This window comes from Phycodurus eques, chromosome 21, assembly GCF_024500275.1.
Source record: "Phycodurus eques isolate BA_2022a chromosome 21, UOR_Pequ_1.1, whole genome shotgun sequence".
NCBI lineage: Eukaryota > Metazoa > Chordata > Actinopteri > Syngnathiformes > Syngnathidae > Phycodurus > Phycodurus eques.
The window spans coordinates 12,123,148-12,145,736 of NC_084545.1; the positions used below are offsets into that span (position 1 = coordinate 12,123,148).

The following is a 22,589-nucleotide window of genomic DNA, read 5'->3' on the forward strand; positions in this document are numbered from 1 at the left end:
AAAAAGAGTATATTTAGCCAAGGAGCTGTTGCTTCCATCAGCCTCACAAAGCTAACAGCCGTCAAACAACTCTACTGACACACAGGAAGAAAACAAACAAACATAAAGGGCAGGCATGCTGCCTGCAGCATTTGTCCAAGCGCCTCAACTGTGGTGCATTCAGGGTGTACACCGCCTCTCGCCCGCAGTTAGCTGGGATAGGCTCCAGCATACCCGTGACCCTAGTGAGGATAAGATCAATATTCATAATCCAAAGTATCAGAGCTAGGGGGGGTGCAATTGTATGTCCCTTCCAGATCATACAGTTTTTTTGTTTTTTGTTCTTTTGCACGAAAGTACAGTTTCTGCTATGAAAGCAGCAGCACGGTAATAGTGGCTAGCACATCTACCTCACAGTTCTGAGGTTCAGGGTTCGAATCTTCCGTATCTCCAGCCTTTCCATGTGGAGTGTGCATGTTCTCCCCGTGCTTGCATGCGTTTTATCCAGATATTCGGTCTTTACCCCACATTCCAAAAATGATGCATGTTAACTGAAGACTCTTAATTGCCCATATGTATGAATACAAGTGTGAATGGATTTTTGTGCCCATACAGGGATTGACTGGGGACCAGTCAAGGGTGTACCCTGTCTCATACCCGAAGTCAGTTTGGATAGGTTCACCTGACACCCTAATGAGGTATAGAAAATGGATGGATCAAGTGTATGAAAGAGTATTTTAGTGCAAAAATAAAATAGCATCGTATCAGACCTCTGATGGTAATTAGATGTGGACTTCTCGTCCAGTAGGGGTCGTGTGTGTTGCCGAATCGCCCACCCCTTACGGTCTCCTCCGGCTGTGATGGGGGAGAGCAGGTGCTCATTGAATGTGACAGTGACATTTTGCCGGCCTATAAATCTACATTTAAGATGTGTTAAGAAGCACGCGCGTTACACCGTCATGCGTTTCTTTTCCTCTACTTGCCTTGCAAAAATGACACACTACTGCCATTGATGCCAAACTTTAAGCTGTGATGTGAGAGCGCACTTATGCTTAGCAGTGCAAAGCTACACATTTTTGGTGTTTGGTGCTCGTCAGCTCATATATCAGGTTTAGAATGTGACATTGATTGATGTCGTTGCGTGTACAAAAAGCGATGACTGGTGAAATGCGAGGCAACCTGGAGCTATAACACTTAAGAGAGTCCACAGAGTGGGCATGGTGCATCTATGTGGAGCACAAATAAAGCAGTGAAAGACAAAGATGCTGCAGAAGTGACGCCGCTGACCTGGTATTTGTTTTATAGTAAGGCCTGGCTTACACAGGGTGTTCCAGAAAGTTCTGTTGACACACAAACACACACACATACACAGTGAAAGTAATCAGTGACCTTCCAGTCCCCCCCATTACGCCATTAGTGCTTCTGATCAGAGCAGGCGGGTGGCGGCGGCCGCTTTCATGATATGACCCCACCCCACTGCAGCTGCTCCGTGCTCTATTTTAGAGAGGCTTCCTTAACACACACAAGCACACACACACTTTCATGAAGAATATGCAACTTCTTTTGTCATGCCAAGATGTCTTCTCCCTCCCTTTGACATCATGAGCAGGCATTCTCTGTAGTACTCCATAATTAGAATATCAACATTTTAAAACATGTATCATGTGTGAGGTGAGGTAACTTTTTACCAAGTCGGCACGGTGAACGATTGGTTAGCACATCTGCCTCACAGTTCGGAGGACCGGGGTTCAAATCCCGGGCCCGCCTGTGTGGAGTTTGCATGTTTTCCCCGTGCCTGCGTGGGTTTTCTGCAGGCACTCCGGTTTCCTCCCACATCCCAAAAACATGCATGGTAGGTTAATTGAAGACTCTAAATTGCCCGTAGGTGTGAATGCGTGTGCAAATGATTGTTTGTTTATGTGTGCCCTGCGATTGGCTGCCAACCAGTTCAGGGTGTACTCCGCCTCCTGCCCGAAGATCGCTGGGATAGGCTCCAGCGCTCCCGCGACCCTTGTGAGGATAAGCGGCTCAGAAAATGGATGGATCATATGCAGTGCTCCTTCACTATATAACGGTTCATTCATCCTTTGCGCCCAGAAATCGCAGATCTTTAAGCAATAATCTTTTTAAAAGGATTTTGACAGTACAGGCAAGTCCAAATTTAAAGTTGCGTAACTTCAGACAAAATACAGATGAAAATGTATCGAAGGTTCCTGAGTAAACAAACTCCAGTAATAGCTCACAAAAAGAGAATGTACAGTATACATTTCTATGAGTGCTGTCAAAGGCTCTATTTGTATGTGTTGCTGCTCCACGTGTGTTAAAGTAGCAGTTGTTTACCGTAACATCTACGCTAATTTCTGGTAGGTCATCTATGAATGTTTGCATTATGTGTTACCATTAAGCTAGGTGACCTTTGTTAGATCTAACTAAAGTGATTTGGTTAAACATTTTATTTATATCTAAGTATACAATGTTTAACACGTTTTTTATTTTTTATTTTTTTAAATGTGTCAGGTCTACACTAAAACGTCAACTATAATGTCACAATCATACAACCCATCAATATTATGCAAAAATTCAACCGTACATAATCTGGAGCAGTTCAGCACCAATACTTATCTAATAACATGACAAAAAAGTGTAACGAAAATGTAAATAAACTACCTTATATTCACCAGAGATGCTGATAATTAAATGTGTTAATATATGCAGATCGCTACAGATGTGTTTTGCTAGTCCAACTTGGCTTGCTCTGACCACCCAATCAGAGGACGGAACAATTAAAGCTGGCCCACAATAACAATTCATCAATTTCAAACCTGATTGGCTAAAGAAACAGTCCCGTTGCTAACGCAGTTTAGGTTACATCGGCCAGCACTACTAATTCTGCAGGACCTGGGGCCATCACATTGAGTAGCGGCTTCAATATGACTGGACAAAATAAATCTAACATACGCATACACGTACTGGGAGTAGTGCAGCCAAGGGAAACGCTACAAAATATGGAATAGACTGTTGGGAATAAATGAATACCATTTTATTGAACAAAGGTTATTATTTAGGTTGTAAATACAGGTCAGTGCTTCTGATGTTTTTAGGCCAGCAGTGAAGGGCTTGCTGCCGCTGACGGCTCACCACGAGATGATAAAATGTCCCTACGGGCAAGTGTACCTAATTAAATGTCCAATGAGTGTATACAGGGATGTCACTGTGAAGCATCTTTTACCCAAGTATATATTAAGTATGCTGTATTTATATTTATTGAGTGATCTATTTATTACAGCACAAGCGAATGAATCAAATGCCAGCACATACTACATTCTACGCTCAAATATCAACACTACAATGAATTGGTTACAGGTCTCTGTGCATTGTAAACCAGGTCAGAATGTTCATGGTGATATCGGAGAGGATGGGGGAGGAATGTCTGTGGGCATTTCTTGAGTTAAAAGAGGCAAAGGCCTGTCACAATGAATAGGAGGCTACTTGCCCCTTCACTTTCTTAGTCTGCAGCCATTCAGAGCGGCCTGCTCGTTCAATGTTCACCATGAAACCTGGCTGCTGATGCATTCTATCTATCTATCTATCTATCGAAAATGCGCAGTGTCTTACTTCCAACTTCTCAACTTGTACATGCTCATGACAATTTATTTCACGTGGCATCAGGCTTCAAATGGCATAAATGACACATAAGCAGATGTGACAACAGACTTACCATCAATAGCTTGAGGCCAACACATTGATCATGTAATTTACAACAAGGAATCACTCAACAATATTGGTGTGATAAAATCCTTGTCACAAAAGATAAACACACACATTTAAAAAAAAAAAAAATATTATCATCATCCAGCTATCCATTTTCTGTAGTGCTTGTTGTTCTCATTAGGCTGGTGAGGTAGAGCCTATCCCAGCTGACTTTGGGAGAGGAGGGGTACACCCTGGACTGGTTTCCAGTCACTTGCCCTTCATTTTATCAAGGTACAGAGCTTCGTCCCAATGAGCACAGTGGCCTCCATCATCTGTAAATGGAAGAGGTTTAGAACCTCCAGGACTCTTCCTAGAGCTGGTCACCTGTCTAAATTAAGTGATTCAGCAGAAGGTCATCACTTAGGGCGATAACCAAGAACCCGATGGTCACGCTGTCAGAGCTCCAGCATTCGTGCATGGAAAGAAGGGAACCAACTGCAGCAATCCACAAATCAGGCCTGTATGGCCGAGCAGCCAGATGGAAGCCACTCCTTAGTAAAGGCCACATGGCAATACGAATGCAATAAATTAATGCAGCAATGTACAGCTATATCTTTTATGAAAAACTGCTCCAGAGCATCCTTTACTTCAGACGGGGGCCACGGTTCATCTTTCAGCAGGACCCTAAGGACCCTTAGCACACAGCCAAGATATCAAAGGAGGGGCTTCAGGACAACTCTGTGAATGTTCTTGTGTGGCCTCTCTGGAATGATATGAAAACGTGTGTGCACAGACGCTCTCCCTCCAACCTGATGGAATGAAGAATTGGCAAAACTGCCCACAGATTGGTGTGGTTTGTTCCCAAAAAAACTTGAGGCTGTAACTGTTGCCAAAGGTATTTAAAAAAAAATATTCACAAAAGGCTTTGAACCCAGTCACTGATGGTGTAGTGGTACACTCGCCTGACTTTGGTGCGGGCAGCGTGGGTTCAGTTCCCATTCAGTGACGGTGTGAATGTGAGTGCGAACGGTTGTCCGTGTCTGTATGTGCCCTGTGACTGACTGGCGACCAGTTCAGGGTGTAGTCCGCCTTTCGCCCGAAGTCAGCTGGGATAGACTGCAGCGTCCCGCGACCCAAACCAGGATAAGCGGTGTTGAAAAAGGAAAGAAGGCTTTGAACCCCTTTTCCTTTTTTGTTGTCATTTTTGGCTGTTGTGTAGAATTTCAAGGAAAACTGAATTCATTCAATTTTGTAACAAGGCTACATAACATAACAAAATCTGGAAAAAGTGAAGCGCTGTTAATACTTTACGCATGCAGTGTTTAGACATTCACTTTCACATGTACGGACAATTTTGAGTATTCAATAAACCATGTTTTGATTTGGAATGTGGGACGAAGCCTGAGTACACGAAGCACTGGAAGAAAATGCAATCTCCACACACGAGGGCCTGAGCTGAGATTCAAACCCAGAACCTCTCGACGTCTGTGAGGCAGATGAACCTGCTTCCAATAATAAATATTATATTTGTGTACAGATCATTAAAGATTGATATTTGATATTGTTGTCTGTCTAAAATGTCTGCTGCAATAGAAATAATTTAAAACTTTAACTATATAAAAAACAATATAATTGATAATAATGGTAACAAATGGTGCGTTTGCCTAATACAAATAAGATCATCGCCCTCCATGACATTAGCTGTCATCGGAATGTGTTAAACGGCCTCTTTGATGACACCAAAGACCTACAGGGTTTCAGTTTATATTTGTGCACTGAGTGCACTTAAATCTTGGCGGGCACCCTGCACCATATGAGAATAGTAACAGAGATATTTAATAGCATTACTGACAAGTTGGGCGTCACATTTGTGTTTTACACACTGGAGAGATCTCGCACATGCAGTCTGTTTGATCTCGTCATACACAATCTATGATGCAATGACTTTTTATGCCAATACTTTGACAATAGGTAATTTCAAGAAGTAATTCAGGGGGAAAAAAATACAGTGTGAATACGAGTGAATCACAGGCAGATGAAGGAGGCAGATGCAATATAACAGTGATCTCAGGCTAATAAGCAGTGGAAAACAGTGCAAAACGGAGGCACCTGCCTGTTCTCGCACCACTAATGCGACAGCCTGACAAAGACACTTTGATTTCAAGCTGCAGCTTCTTCCCTTGAGACCTCATTATGAGAAGGTCACCGGGAGGTCTTTCATTGCTTGGAGGGTACACGCACATTATCAACACAGGACAGATCCACAAGTGAACACTGGAATGGAATTTTAAACATTTTAAACAGTTGGAAACCATTTCAGTGCTTGTTTTAGTAGACCTTTATAGGGCAAGAAACCGTATTTGGCAACTACAGTCAAAATGGATGCCTCACATCTTACTGTGAGACAGTAGAAAGAACCTTGTGACTTCTTCTGGCCAGCCAACAAATTTTTCATTTAAATTTAGTGTAACGTATATGACAGTAACTACAAAATGTATTATCACTATATTCCAATAATATATATTTTGTTGTTGTTGTTTTAAATGATAGCCATCCACCCATTTTCCGTACCGCTATTCCTCACTAGGGTCGCGGGCGTGCTGGAGCCTATCCCAGATGACTCTGGGCGAGAGGCGGGGTACATCCTGAACTGGTCGCCAGCCAATCGCAGGGCACACAAAACAACCATTCACACTCACATTCACACCTACGGGCAATTTAGAGTCTTCAATAAATGTTCTACGCATGTTTTTGGGATGTGGGAGGAAACCAGAGTAACCGGAGAAAACCCACGCAGGCACGGGGAGAACATGCCAACTCCACACAGGCGAGGACGGATTTGAAGCCGGGTCCTCAGAACTGTGAGGCAGATGTGCTAACCAGTTTGTTCACCGTGCTGCCTATTGAATTATTATGAAAATAATTATTAGTTTTCAAATAAAAATGTATGCATGGACTTCAATAATTCATTTAATTTCCTGAAATTGTAAAAGAGAGAAAAAAACTCATTCCTCATTAAATTTGGAATTTAATCTTCAAAGATTATGATGATTATTAAGGGTTTACAGTTCATTAATATTTAAAGAATTGTATTTATTTTTATCTCTATCTATCTATCTATCTATCTATTTTTTCCCCAGTGTGAGCGTAATGCTTCTTCATATGATAGAATATTAAATGCAATTTGAGTATAGATATCAGGCAAAAAGAAAAACATTTAACAAGGCATAACATGTTTATTTGTATACATAAATTCATCTCAAAAGAATTTGCACAAATTATGAGCCTTGAGATCTCAAAAGTCCTCAGCATTTTCCAAAGATACTCAGAGGAAACATCTATCTGCCTTTCACGTCCCCAAATAGTACATACAGTACAACCAATTAGAAGTGTCTTTCTTCTTTTCATGTCACTGTCAAACATTTACATTACCAATACAAACAAGTTATAGCCACTGTCAAAATACAGGTGTGCAAATTGTTAGAAAAATACCCATACTCATAACAGATTCTGTATTATGCTCTGTAAAAATACTTAGAAATAGTATAGAATTGTTTATATATAAATGTCTCCAAGATGCAATGTTGCAGATAAAAAAAACAAAGGTTCCAAAAACAGACTGTGCATTTCAACCCTCAAAACTCATGTCTTCATGGTTCTGAAGACAAAATAGGGTGTACAAAAGAAAAAGTGAATAAATAATCAAATATGATGTTATTTGAACGGACTAACGCTGTTTTTAATGATTTGATATATTTAAATTTTAACACATCACATTAGAATGCTTCTTTTGTGGAGTTGTGCTCTCAGTTTGCATTTTATGTATCTGTAAAGTGTTGTTTCAAATGTAATAAATTACACATATAATTGTTAGATTCCGATTTTGTTATGGGTTTGAAGCATTGAACACGAATCAATATTAAAGCCCTTTTTTATGATGACTAGAGATGGGCATAATAATTGATTATTTGTTCATTAAAGATTCATGTGCTGAACTGATTGTTAAGTCACTTTTAATTCAGTAGCAGTCTAAAGTAGGACATGGTTGTGCTCCTGTGTTTTTTAAGGGGTTAGATTACGTAGTATTGAAACTTGAATTTGTTTTAATTGTTTGTATACAAATAGGTGGGTCTCTGGGGTTCCTGCCCACCCATCAAGTGTGAAATTAAATTTACCTTTCATCCGTGTAATTTTTAAAAGGTGAGCAAGCCATTATGAATTTGGACCAAGTCAGATAATTTATATAACAGCCGGTGTAGATTCGCCAAAAGGTAAGCAGAGTTCCAGTGTTAGTTAGCACAGATGAGCTTAAGTAGTGGGTGGTTATGGTTAAATTAGCCAGTGGTGGCTTTGTGCAAGCGCCATTCATTTAGAGTCCGGAAGCAGAGGGCTGAACATCTCTTGCTCTGGAGGGAGTTGCAGAGTCTCCAGAAGTCTCTAATAACACCACAAAAAGTCAAGAGGGGGTCGCAAAAGTCACTAAGCGCTATATTTTCCCGTGTGCTTAAGTCAGAAAAGGCGCGTAGCTGCGCACTTTTCTGACTGCGCATATTCTCCGATCAAGACAAAACCTGTCATTTAGCACGCACCCACAAGCAAGGTGCACATTCTGGCTGGAGCAACCCTGTATGTGGGTGTTCTCTGGCAAATTTGGACAGGGATGCAAACTATGTGCATTCGCTTGTAGACTTAAGCAATTTTCCTCTTCCGCTCTTCAGAAGCTGTTGTTAAGCCTTGCACCCCGTGAAGGTGAAACATCATAATGCACATTTTGTTTAGCTTAACTGCCCGATGACGGCGCGCGTGGCTGACTCGTGTTGCTGGTGTAGATATACGCTCACCGACTGCCCAACGGCCGTAATGTGTCCCGACCAGATTACGCAGACAGTTGAATGCGAAAAATATCTGTGCCAGCAGGCTTCATTTATTTTCTTTTGCTTTTTTAAATACCTGTGAGGGGCATTTCAGTTTGAAACATCCTGCTTTCGGCTTGTAGTTTGTCTGGAAGGACCACTCACAATCGTAACGGTGAGTTAGATTTTTAATAATGAGTTTTTATTTGATAGATGTCGGCCTATGATGGACCTCCAAACGTGTTCAGTCCTAAACACAGTATTCTGATTAAATTACTTTTACTGGATATATTTCATCCAGAATCAAAAAACATGCTCTCCTCCAAAGAGGCCTTAACTTCTGTATGCGCTACGGAAGTTAATTTCACATTCAAAATGTGCCATGTTTTCCAAATGGATTTCTATGGCATTCACATATCTCAGGAAAACTCCACGCTCCAGGATTTACAGCGAGCCTCAGACTTCAATGAGTCACGCCTCCTGGGTCGTTGTGCACATAATGAGCTGCTTACGCACGGTGGGTGTGTCAGACGTCATTAGGGGAGAATGAGCATACCTTGTAGATGCGCAAGCCAGGCGTGTAAAAAAAAAAAAGACTAATGCGCAAATGGGAGAATATGGCTCCGCCACAGTTGTCAGGGTAACAAAAGATGCACTCACATTTGCATGAGACAGATCAGCCCCCCCAAAGCAGAGATTTAAACCAGAGTTTGAAAGGTGGATGTTAAGCGTGATGTAATTATTTCCCTTTGTTTATTGTCATGGAAGAATGTCAGACCTTTCATTAAGACACCTGGGAACTCTTTAAAATTGTGAAAAATTGCATAATACGCCTCCTTTACATAAAGACTCAAATTTTCATTCATTTTCTTCTATCTACAACTAATAGAAAATCAAAAATGATTAATTAATTCACCGTTAATTTCGCCAAAACTCGATGAAGGGAATTTAATCAACTGCCCATCCCTAATGATTACCAGTGTTTACAGACACATAGAAACATTGAATCTTTAGTCATGACAATAAACTATATAAATATTTCTTTTTTCGAAAGTCAAAGAAAGTCATGCCTTAGCTGCAATAGAAATGACACACAGTTCCTGTGAGGTGAGTTAACTCATTAAAAAGCATGACTCAGCAAATGACTACAGTCACAAGTAACCTGCACAATATTAATTAAGACAAGGATGGCACCTGTCAACGTCCTCATCTTTGAATAAGGTAAACAGTGGTACTGTTAAAGACTTTTAAAGGCATCATTCCCCCCCCCCCCCCCCTCCCCCGTGTCAACCTGAATAAATTAAAGTTTCCAACCTCCCCAAAAGCGCTTAAGTCACTGTTACAGCAGCCTTTCCATCCTAGACTAAAACAATAGTGGACAGTGGAGAAAACACAGAGGGAATTAAAGCCCAGTGGTGTCATGTGTTCCAATATGTAGTCAAACATTTTATTTGGATTTCAATAAATAACAATAAGACCTTTGTTAACGCTACTCTCGACAGCCAGCGTAAAAAAATAATAATAAAAAAAATCCTTTGCCAGCTGTCATTCGACTTCAGCAGAAGGAAACCTTTTTCCTGTATGGGTCCATTTCAATCCTCCCGAAGGTCATACTAAATTTATGAAGGAATACGACGCAACGACAAAACTAATGTTTATTGTTATATTTTATGAGCATTTGTGGATTAAATGTTATTGGGCTTTTTATCTAACGACAGGTACTTGAAGGTTTTATTTGTTTTTAGAATCGAGTGCTGGACCGAATCAAATGCTCCTGGATGGTATAACGACTCGCAAGACGTTGGTTCCCCACCAATGTGGTAAATTCTACTTTAGGAATAATGATATAATTTATTTTTTGGCAAAATATACTCCAAGCTCTTTTGAAAAAATAAAACATATTGCACTTGCATTTTCAATAAATTACAAATCAAATGGTGTGGGATTTGAAAAATAAAGGTAACCACCATCCCAAGAACAACAAAGAACAAACAAAATACAATAAAAAGAAAATCCCAAAACAGTACCATGCAACGGGCAGTTGTTTTGAGCAATCTTGGATGGAGCGGGACAAACATTTAGAGCTTTTAAAACAGTAAGACTGGCAAGTGACTGTGCCAGCACTGACTGCTTAGCAACAAGCCAGGGCCAGCTTCCTGTTGTATAAAGCGGCGGGAGCCCCCCCACCCCTGAATAAAGCTCCGCATGTTCCCACTGCGACTGTTAAACACCTCACTCCCGCCTCGCCATCGTCACCTCCTCGCGGTGGCAAAATAGAAGGGCAGCTGTTTGCACCCGTCATCTAAAAGTGCAGCTCCGCTTTCTCCCGGCAGCAAAGTCCGTCAGCCCGCTGCCTCCTCTGGCTGCAGGGTCCGCTGCTCGCCTCAGCGCCAGCGGGTTGAAATGACTTCCACTACATTTGATTGGTTTATTATAACTCATTAGACACAACGTTTCACCTCAGATTTTCCAGAAGCCCAAAGGACTGCTAATTGGCAGGGGTGGTCCACGTGGGGCCTGTGATAGGTTGGTGGTAGTGACACCTTCCTCCTGATTCTCTGTGGTGTCATGCTGTCAACCAAACACCTCCGGCTGCCACCATGACTCGTCGGCGCCATTTTCTATTTTCAAGGCAACTGCATAACTTGCCGTGTTTTCACTGGAAACACAAACATGTTTTATTCACAATCTGCATTCGACACGTGGATTTGATAAAATGCATACAGTGCAAACTCCAAAGTCAAACCCAAATGGTCAGTAACACCGGTTCACTTCAAAATTGTTGTAATTTCAACACTTCACCGTGGTTTATACCCGCCAAGTTACTTTCTGGTGGTGCGACTTCACAATAAGAGTATCAGGAAGTTCACCAAACACTACGGCTGAATAATATAGGCTACAGACCCCTCTTTATCTCTAAGTGCCCCATCAGAGAGAGTTTTCAGTTTAAGTGTGATATTGTAACATCGGGTAACAGGGCTCAATGTTGCAGACGGGCTTATTTTCCTTGCCAAAGTTTTTTTATTTAAACGAGGCGACCTACCTGTCCTGGACCTGAAGCGCTATACAGTATATTAAATGTACGATTGGCTTTACATTTTCAGAGACAAAGGTTAATTTAGTTCGAAAGCAGCACCTTTTATTCATGTCTAGCGGGATGGAGTTTTGTTGTGACATATTAAATATTTTTCAAATGTGTTTCACAGTAAAACAAAGAAAAAGAAAAATCCCCTTTTGGAAAAAAAAAATCCTTCAGATGCTCACCAAGTTCAAATCTCACAAGATGTGCTGACATCACATGTGACAAAGTTTTGTATCTGACTTTTGAGGCATACTTTACAGTTTTGGTTAAACTTTTGGTACACTGGACTGTCACTGTAGCTATATTGTGTCAAAACAAACTTACCTGAGAATGAGCACTATCATGTCAGAAAATGGACAAATATAATTGCAAGGCCGATATTCAACAGCATTACCATAGCGACAAGGATGGAGTTAGGACCCTGCAAAACATCATGAAATTAATTAAAATTTGTGAACACACGGCAACTGCAAATTAGCATGCAAATATGCCCTCCTTGGTGCCGTGAGCAGTTATAGTGAAGACATCAGAGCTGATTGGAATTTGTGGCATTGTGCAAACATCACTAGAGCACTGTCACTTTTCTGTGCAGCAGGAAAATCTTAATTGTTCAAAAACGGATGTTTTTGGTTGTTTAAATACAGACATTTTCTTTTCCGTTTAAATTTGTTGAGCGATGCCTCAAGAGTAAACCACAATAAAAAAATATTGGAAAGAATGATGATGTCTCTCAGCATTTAGCCAAAGAAACCCTAATGTCACATCAATTTCAAGCAGTGATGTTATTATATGACAACAACGGTGGTGCACTAATCACTTGAGGATAGAAGGCTCCATACCAGGAAAAACTACAGTACAATACTTTCAAATTTCTTTTGTTATACATTTTTCCTGGTCATGCCCCATGTTTGCGTGGTTGCTTGTAACTAGGCAGAGTAACAATAGAGGTCAAGCATAACTGCCCCATAGACCAATGCAAAATTGTGAATATGCCAGGCATGGCCATTAGGTTGTTTAAATGGTAAATTAGAAAACAGGAAGGCAGGCATATGAAAGAAAGACAAGTTTATGCATCCACACTTTTGCAGTTGAATTACGACTTTTGTATATTGAAAAGAAGGAAAAAAGAACCCCAAATGCACCGTTTCCATTGATGTTAAGTTCAAAATCTACATATTGCAAGAATACAGTGTGCTTCTTTACAAATTTGTTTGCAGACATTAATACTCACCGTTTCCTCTGCGGTTTCTGCAATCTCCATACTGGATTTCTTTGTGTCTGCGAGGCTCTTTGGCTTTAGGGAATCTTGCTTCCTGAGTTTCGGGTCACTCTTGCTGTCCCGTATAGAGGCCGGCTTCGGGGTCGGGGTAGACCGAGGCTGTGGCGGCAGGTGTGCCAGGGTCAGGGAACTAGGCTCTTCCTCTGGGTCCTCCTCTGGGTCAGGGGGTGGAAGACCCTTTACTGTCGCCTTGACGTAGTAACTGTGGTACTCTGTGTGGAGCTGGCCATTGACCGGGACTGCAGGAGGTTGTGCGGGGGCAACGGTTGGAGGGCTCGGCTGTTGAAGTTTAGCAGGTTTAGGGGGAGCCTCGATGTGCATATGAATCGCTTTGGGGCCATCGGGGACGGACATCCTCTCCTCTTTGCTTGGCTTCCTGCTAGAACGTTCATCTTTGCTGGTTTTGTGGGCGGACCTTTCCTCCTTGCTTGTTTTACGGGAAGGTTGCTCCTCCTTGCTGGTTTTACGGCTGTTGTTGTTGGCGAGATGGCCTTTCTTCTTGCTGGAGTGAGGTGAGTGGGGAGGAGAGCCCACGGGACTATTCAATGGGGAATGAGGAGGGGTGGTACCTTTGCGGTAAAAATGGGGAGAATCGCTTGGCGAGTCTTCTTTCTTTTCAACGGGGACCTCCTTAATGTCCACGGGCTCTTTAAACTGCTGTTTTACGTAGTCAGGCCCTGTGCAAGTGAAAGAAGTGATTCAGTACAACAATAACATATATACATACACAATAATAAATGCATACTGGTACATACTTTACATGCTTATGCAAATCACATTTATTCATATTGTAAGTAATTATTCCACAAATAAAGGCAAGGTGTGTTTATTTACTTCTGTGTAGAGAGTACGAGGCACTTTTCTAAGTAAAGCATTTATCTGTAGGGTGAAGATGCCTCTGTCCAAAGATTGAAAAATGGTATCATCATTACTCATTTTACATTTGAGACTATGTGAGTTCCAGGTTGCACATGTCTGGAAACAATGTGTCGCAGCCCTGGAACAATGAGTCCCTGCAACATATCATGACGGAGTACAGATACAGTAATCCTCCGCTATATGACGGTTGTTGCGTCACGGTCAAGCTATATTGCAGATTGTTTTGCATTTTTGTGTTTTCCATTGCCCTTGCTCTCTCTCAATATATTATGTTTCAGCCTGCCATGGTCGCAATTTTTTTTAGGATGATATATTTTCCTCAAACTATCACGATAAACGATATGCAAAGTATCGTTGCTGTCTTTTTTTTTTATGCCACCAATATAACATTTTGATTCCGCTTCAAACATGATGCCTTTGGAGTTTTTTGGAAGCGCAGGACTCCCACTTTTACAACAACTGCGGTCATTGTATTGGTGCACTGGTGAGTAATTGTGACTGCAATTTCCCAGTTTTTTCCCCCCACAATGTAGAGCAAATACATCCCAACTGTGGTTTTATCCATTTGTATAATTGAAGTGCCAGTGAAAATTGGAATATATCTGTTCAGATTCATTGTGGTTGTCTATATCCATGCATTTGTAGTTTCAGAGCTGCTATTATTTCATTTCCACTGATTGGTAAGCTCAAACATAAGATGTTTTAACACCAGTACCGACAGCAAAAAATAAATAAAAATAAAAATAAAATCTGAACAGTACAGTGATGGCTTGGGAGATAACCAAACCTTGAACAGATGCCAGTTCTATTTAAAAAAAAATGTTATCGAGTGTCCAAGAACTCATACTGAGAGAGCAGGAGCCTCTTATCTAACTCCTCCTGCCTCATGCGAGAATCTAACAGTGAGTTGCAAACTGCGGCTGACCATTGTTATGTTTAAATACAATAGTAATCATTTAGAGTTGTTGATATATTTTACTTTTTAGGCAGTCTCTTCCATTGATATAGTATTTTGACATTGAAAAACATGACATGATATGTAACCTACAGTAAAAGTTGATGCTGATGCCTTCACACAAACATAGATTACTTGTTTAGAATTTTCATGGGTGTCCTCGAATAAACTCAGAATCTGAATGTAAATTTCCAACTGCACGCGTGAAAAATCACACTTAATCTGTCACCTTGTACTGTGCTGCATTAATGTTGTTGTTTGCATGCTTCTTTGCTTAAATTAGTCGGTGTTAAAGAGACTATCGGACATGGACAATGCTGCTTTGCCTGAACAATATTACTGTATATACATTGTCAAATAATTGTTTAATCCCTCACTTATTGGTTTAAAGTCCATTGACTATTAAGTGCACAGTGAGGTGATTTGAATGTTAGTTCATTTAGCATTGTCTTAAACTATTTGGATTGGAAAATTTGTTGAAAGTTTGTTGAGATATTGTCTTTTGCCACAATTGCTGTTTGTGGTTCATGTACAAGTATATTTGCACATGCAAATAAACCGGATGACGCATTCCCTGATCTTAAGCTATCTACTTTGCTGAAATCACATTTGTATGACTGGAAACATGCTGCAATATAATACATGGTTCACTTGAGCTTTATCTCGAGTGGAATTATCACTAATAGGTCCACAGTAATGTTTAAGTAGAGATGGGTCCACCAAGCTAGGAAATGCATTTGAAATATGTACAAAAAGGGCCCCTATACACTTTAATTGTTCATTGTTCATAGAATGCAGTTTGTAGAGACATGCTACTGTACATACACCGGTGCCACGGTGGTGTATGTACAGTAGTTCGGGCTTCTGCCTTAAAACGATATGAGCAGGTGCTGCTTTTGGCAGCACCTGCTCATATCTGCTTCCAGCTTTTATGCTTCCACCTGATGGGTCTTGAGTGGACCTTGACAGGGTCAAACAAGGTGGAGCGTGATCCCCCCGCCTCTGGTGACCAGCTGAACGAAGGGACAGCTGCGCTGCGTCAGCCACGGCGAGGGGGGATAGTGTGCTCCTCTTGAGCGCACAAGGATGCCAGCTATGTCTCCATCAGACGGCAGCGAGCACACGTTGGCAACAAATATAGCCCAATTAACGTCACCACGAGGGCCCACGCCCACCCCGACCCTCATCGCTCCCCTCCAGGGTGCTGTGTGTGAACCAATCATAAAGGTCAGGGTTCTGTTCCCTGTGACCCTGTTTTCCCTTTTGAAGTGTACACTCCCAATGTGGGTGATAATCTGCTATGAGTCTGAAATCTCAATTACAAACAACAAGGGTTTTAGAGGCCTGGTTGCTACCCAAGAGGATTTAGATTTAAAAGGGATTGGGGCAAGCGAGAACATTTCCACTGCAAGGTAGCCATTAACTACATAAAACAAACGATTCGACGGAAAGTTACGCTAGACAACCGCAATGGCACAACTTCCCTGACATTCATGCACTATGCTCAGTCCGACAATGGCATGGAAAGAGGAGTTCAGAACATTCAGGGACACGTTTCTCTATCACTATTGGAAAAAAACAACAACAACAACAAAAAATAATCAAGGAAATGTAGTCTAATGCCCATCCCAAATGAAAATATTTAGTAGTTGTTGTTTCATTAAAAAAAAACAAAAATATTACATAATGAAGACGAAGCATAATGAATTTTAACGAGGCCGGCACGGTGAACGACTGGTTAGCGCATCTGCCTCATAGTTCTGGGGACTGGGGTTCAAATCCCGGCCCCGCCTGTGTGGAGTTTGCATGTTCTCCCCATGCCTGGGCGGGTTTTCTCCGGGCACTCCGGTTTCCTCCCACATCCCAAAAACATGCGTGGGAGGTTAATTGGAAACTCTAAATTGCCCATAGGTGTGAATGTGAGTGCGAATGGTTGTCTGTTTCTATGTGCCCTGCGATTGGCTGGCGACCGGTTCAGGGTGTAAAATGGATGGATGGAGGAATTTTAACGACCCAATACAGAAAAATGCAGGTGGTATATTATTTGGTGTTGATACAAATGAGGATAATTATGTCTCGGTAGAGTCCTTTTAATTTAAAGAATGTATTGAAGCAGACAAGGTGCTTAATATTTACACTACTATTAAGCAGGGGCGGTTCTTCTTAATGATAAAGTGTTTATAAAAAAAAAGCTTGTCTCGAGATCACATTAACGCTGACAATGACTCCACCACATAAGAAGAACAGTGAATATATGCTCGCTCTTATTTGCTTGGCCAGAGTACATGTTCTCTTTGAGGTGGTTGTCATATAAACATAAAAAGAATAGGGGCGTGCATTTGCACTGAAAACATGCAGGCAAAGGACAAAGTGACTCAACGGCAAATCAGAAGGCCATTCTTGTTTCTTGGACTCTTGGATGTTACCTTGCCCTGCGCACAATGATGACACTCTCTCATTCTTCCATCCATCCAGCCATCCATTTTCTGTACCGCCTATCCTCACTAGGGTCACGGGCGTGCTGGAGCCTATCCCAGCTATCTTCGGGCAGGAGGCGGAGTACACCCTGAACTGGTTGTCAGCCAATCGCAGGGCACGTACAAACAAACAACCATCCGCACTCACCTTCACACCTACGGGCAATTTAGAGTCTTCAATGAACCAACCCTGCATGTTTTTGGAATGTGGGAGGAAACCCACACAGGCACGGGCAGAACATGCAAATTCCACACAGGCGAGGCCGGGATTTGAACCCCCGTCCTCAGAACTGTGAGGCAGAGGTGCTAACCAGTTGCTCACCGTGCGGCCCTCTCTCATTCATGATCTCACTTAAAAGACAAGGACGCCCTCTGCATAGACTTGTGGCTACGTGTAGATCATTTTCTGCAGCCGTGGCATGACCACCGGTTTCCACAACACAACAAATGACTCCACAGTGTCAGTGCCAGAGTGGAGCATCTCTGCGGCTTAGTGGAGGGGACACGCTCGAATGAGCACCATTGTCAATGTGTTGGTCACTCACTATTTTGTGGCGCCTTCTGGCAAAGGCCCAAGGTCATGCGGCTCATAGGCCTAAATATACTGCACGGTGGGAGTGAGGGAGATGCGCCTCGCTGGTACACATCAGACAACAGAACTTCAAAGGCGCTGTGAAAGGAATGGGCTTGTTTTCTTTCATGTGCATACAGCGGGGCATACATACTGTAACTCAATAGCCAATCACTGGTCACTTCTTCACTTCTGCTTCCCCTTTTGCTTTGGACTGTATATATACTCTTATAGTCTGCTCATATCGCCAAGCAAATGGTAGAGTTTGCCAAGATACAAGGCATTGTAGTGACTGTCTTTGACTTAAAATCCCTGTCAGAAACATTGTGCGTATAATCTGAAAGGACTGCAATACTTTAGATTTAAAAAAAGAGCTCACACTCGCTTTTGGCAGATTTTATGGCTCCAGACTTAAGAAACTAGTCCCCTAGCTGTTAGGAACAAGTCTTCGAGAGCACAGACAAGGCTTCCATACAGAATACAGCTTTGTTTTTGGCACAAACACAGCCCTACATTGTGGCACATTTGTAACTCTCCTCAATCTTCTCATCTGCCATTTCAGTGCTGGAACACAGAAGCTGACACTTTTGGGCTCCCTGAATGCATTCATTACAAACAGCCAAACCGCAAATGCAATGTAAACCCATAAAGAATGTTCATTTGAAAATGTTGTTACTAAAAACGGAAATCAATGTATAGAGTGTCTTTCCTTTCCTTGGATAGCCACTACAGGTACTTATCTTTAAGCAGCTTGAACACATACATACCATATTTCTGCAAAAAGTGGCTGGGGGTATTCGTTTACTCAACTGCAGATGAGGTGTGCAATTTTGGAATAATATTAAACACATTGGAACAATTTATATCAAGTGAAACTGCTGTTTAAAAAAATAGAAATGAATATTAAGTACAAATGTAGTGAAACCACAAATGGCGCAGAAGATAAGAATACAGTAACCCTGCAACCGGAGAGTCACCGGTTCGTATCCCCGCTCAAGTGCATGTCGTCATTGTGTCCATGGGCAAGACACTTAACTGCATTAATGTGGTTGGATATTTGGTGGTGGTCGGAGGGGCTGTAGGCGCAGAATGGCAGCCACGCTTCCGTCAGGCTACCGCAGGGCAGCTGTGGTTGCACAAGTAGCTTACCACTACCGGGTATGACTGTGGAGTGAATGAATAATGTTTGCTATTGTAAAGCATCTTTGAATGTCTAGAAAAGCGCTATATAAGTGTCATGCATAATTATGATTATTGTGGAAATGTTTTTCTTTGCAGCAGTGAAAGGTTCATATTTTTGTTGCAATGAAATGTACTGGGCGCTGCCATATTTATCGAACACGTGACCGGATAACCAGATAGTGATGTCACATGTGGGCGACACAACACACTTTGCATTGATATTGGATATGCGAATGCTTCTAGCGTAGATCCTGAAGGGATTAGGCTGCATCGTTTCGAACCAACATGACCAAATAGGCCTACACAGAGAGATCCTCCTTCGACAGTGCTGCATGTTGTGTTTTGAGTCACGAAATAAGACGGCCTCCAGTCGAAGTCAAGCCAGCCGCCACAACCATTGTTCAGCCTATGCGTTACAAACGTAACACGCCACCAATGCACAGCGAGAGCCAACCTCAAAATAAGAGCCTAACAATGAATACATGGACATCAATGCTTTGTTAGGCTTTTATTTTTAGGTTGGTCCTCGCAGCGCGTTGGAGGTGTGCTATTGTAATGGTTGGGGTGGCTAGCTTGTCTTCGACTCGAAGCTGGAATTGGTATGTCAAATACATAAATACGGTCCATACTGTGTAATTATGAATATGGCCTTCCCATGCCTACCTTCGTCTTCATTTCGGTCTCTTTTCTCTTGGATCTTGCATTCGTGTTTGTCAACAATCGGCAGGAATATAGAAGCTGCTACTATTCCTTGGGTAGCTAATAATAATAGCTAATAAGACCATGTGACGCATGGCTTTTAAAGGTTACCTGGTTGGTAGAAGTTTGGCGCAAGCTCCCTAGCAACTGCTCTGGCGATTTCGGCATCTTGCACTGCAGAGATGGAGGCCTGGTCTGCAGCCTCGCTCTTAGTCCTGGCATGGGCTGTCCTACAAGGAAACAACATTGTAGTCAACTATCAAGCAAATACAGGTTGTTTAACTCTCAACTGGTGGGTTGGGTCCCAAAAGAGGATCGCGGACTCATTTTGGGTGGGTCGCGGACAGCTCGTAAAAACATTATGTATATATTCGTATTCAGATTTTTTCGGTACAGTACAGAGGCTTAGTTACCACATGAAACATACTGGATTAGGTAAAGGACAGGAAATTTTATTCACTTGTGTTCTAGTCACTAGTTTACTCTATGAACAAATATCGTAACAGTGCAACTCAGCCTCTTGGCTAGCGGTTGTCATGGCTAGCAATATGCTTTTGGTGGTATGTCAAACTCATTTGAAACGGCGTTTAAAAATATAATATATTGTACATGTGTTTTCAGAGACTATTTCTAAACAAACAAAAACATCTTTATTGTTCTTAAGCTTAACCTCTATAAAAGTGGGTCACACTGAGACCTTGTGACACTAACGAGTCGCATGACACCGAGGATGGAAAATGCCTAATTGGGCCCAATTTGGGCATTTTCAATTAGGGGTGTACTCACTTTTGTTGCCAGAGGTTTAGACAATAATGGCTCTGTTATTTTGAGGGAACAGTAAATCAGCAGTAAATTTTGCTCCTCCATTTAATTCTACCTCATCTTTGAGGTATATCTTTTTTGGGATACTAACACAAGCCCTTGTGCTTGGATCTCAAATCCAAAGCCAAATGTTTCCCAAATGGAGTGGATGCTCCAACCGTAATCCAGTGTGCAGCCGTGTGTACTGTGCAAGTGACAAATTCCTAAATGTTCTGCAGTGGGGACTGATGGAAGGGAAAAAATAGACATCTACCTTAATGCCAACAGTAAAGAGGGGTCGCGAATCCTCAGGCTAAAACCATCACATAAAACTGACTTGTGTCTCCTGTACTAGGGCCATGATCAAAACTGCCAAAATAGAGAAAGAGTATTATCTTTTGGGATCAGCGCAAGCCTAGTATTAGCAGCAAAATGTATTGTAACGTGACCATCTTAACAAAACTGTACAAAAACACAGGACGTGTGTCACTGGAATTCCTCCAAAAGGGGTCCTAATCAGGCAGTGCGTCAATGAAAGCCTGTGGATTTGAAAGTCATCATGCAATGGAGACATGTATCAGTGGAAGCACGGACAGCTGCGCCTGCTGGCCCGCTTTAACCTGCCCCATCCATCTTCCTCTCAGCATGCTTCGTCTGTTGTCCAATAAAAACAATCACAAAAAATAGTAATACTACTACTATTAATAATAATAACAATAATTGCATAGTGGGGAAAGGATGTCGGCCTCAGATTCAAACATTCTGGCTCTGAATTTTCTGTGTACAGTAGACTTTACACCGATCTGGTTGGCCTGATCGGTATCGGCCGATAATTAGCATTTTATGCTGACCGGCTTTAATGTCATAATTCGCCGATTCGATCAATGACGTCATTGATCGGGACGACATTGCGGCGTGTGCATTATGAGAACAAAATGGGGAAAAACGTGTGGTGGTGGTCACCGGTGCTCGGGAGATTACGTTCATTTAATGCTTGCTTGAAGTATGTTCACGTACTTTTAATACGATACGGCTCGCGGCAGGCAAAAACTGTTATGTAGCCTAGCAAGTTAGTGCTAGCACTAACGGTTGTACGTAAACATCATGATGATGATGTCGAATCATGCTCGAAGGTTTCGCTGTGTGTGAAGTAATTTAATTACAATAAAGTAATTCAACTACAGTAAATTAGCGCCCATTATTTCTGTTATGTTGTAATGTTGGTTTGACCTGACTGATTAGAAAACATGACCTGACTATTGCAGTGATTTCCAACCTTTATGGAGCGGAGGCACATATTTTACAATTGGAAAATCCCACGGCACAGCAACAAACCAAAATGTCACGAAAAGTAGATACACAGTAATTACTGTACATACTTCCTTGCCATCTAATAGAAGAGCATGTATTTGTTCTATCTGTCACTTTGCCTCAGTGGCATAAATAGAGGGACAAAGATACATTATTTCTTGTAAATGAATAATTTTTTGAGCAGTTAAGTAAAATTTGATAATTTCCCACGGCACACCTGAAGATTGCGCACGGCAGACTAATGTGCCACGGCACACCGGTTGGGAATCACTGGACTAGAGAATGAATACTTTAAGATACTCAGTATACAGTACACAAGTATATACAGTAAATGAACAAGTCATTTAAATAGTCACAGTGCTCCATCTTGTGATCGGTTATCGTTTTTTTTTAAACTCGCTGATCGGCCTCAGAAATCCTGATCGTGTAAAGCTTAGTGTAGAGTTTGCATGTCTTTTCCATGCTTATGTGTGGGTTAACTCCAGGTACTCTGGTTTTCTCCCACATTCCAAAAACATACATGTTGGACTCACTGAAGACTATTAATTGTCCAAAGCTGTGAATGTGGATTTGAATGGTGGTTTATCTCCACTGTAGGTACCCTGCGATTGAGTGGTGACCAGTCCAGGTTGTAAACTGGGTTAAGCTCCAGCTCAACCGTGACCCTGAACAGATAAGTGGAGGAAAATGGATTGGACGAATAATTCATTAACGACCTAACGATAAACAGCAACACAGATATGACATATGCCATTTAATTTCCTTCAAACGATGGCATCACAGCTCCCACACTCTATCCATCTTTTGGTCAGCGTGACCTTAATGGAC

General features: G+C 41.8%; 1 protein-coding gene across 2 annotated transcripts in view; it reads right to left on the reverse strand.

The window, feature by feature from the left end:
* Positions 1-9,810: 9,810 nt before the first annotated feature.
* The window catches only part of jph1a (junctophilin 1a), a 29,732-nt gene continuing 16,953 nt past the window's right edge, over positions 9,811-22,589 (reverse strand). Inside the window, exons 4-7 of one of the 2 annotated variants that reach the window (XM_061666041.1) lie at positions 19,761-19,879; positions 12,839-13,563; positions 11,932-12,028; positions 9,811-11,184 (exon numbers count right to left, since the gene is read on the reverse strand). In XM_061666041.1, the coding sequence (XP_061522025.1) occupies positions 11,948-12,028; positions 12,839-13,563; positions 19,761-19,879 (925 nt within the window). In that variant the 3' untranslated portion in view covers positions 9,811-11,184; positions 11,932-11,947. Of the gene's footprint in view, positions 11,185-11,931; positions 12,029-12,838; positions 13,564-19,760; positions 19,880-22,589 lie in introns of those variants that run through there. The other variant, XM_061666042.1, reaches the window with a different exon arrangement.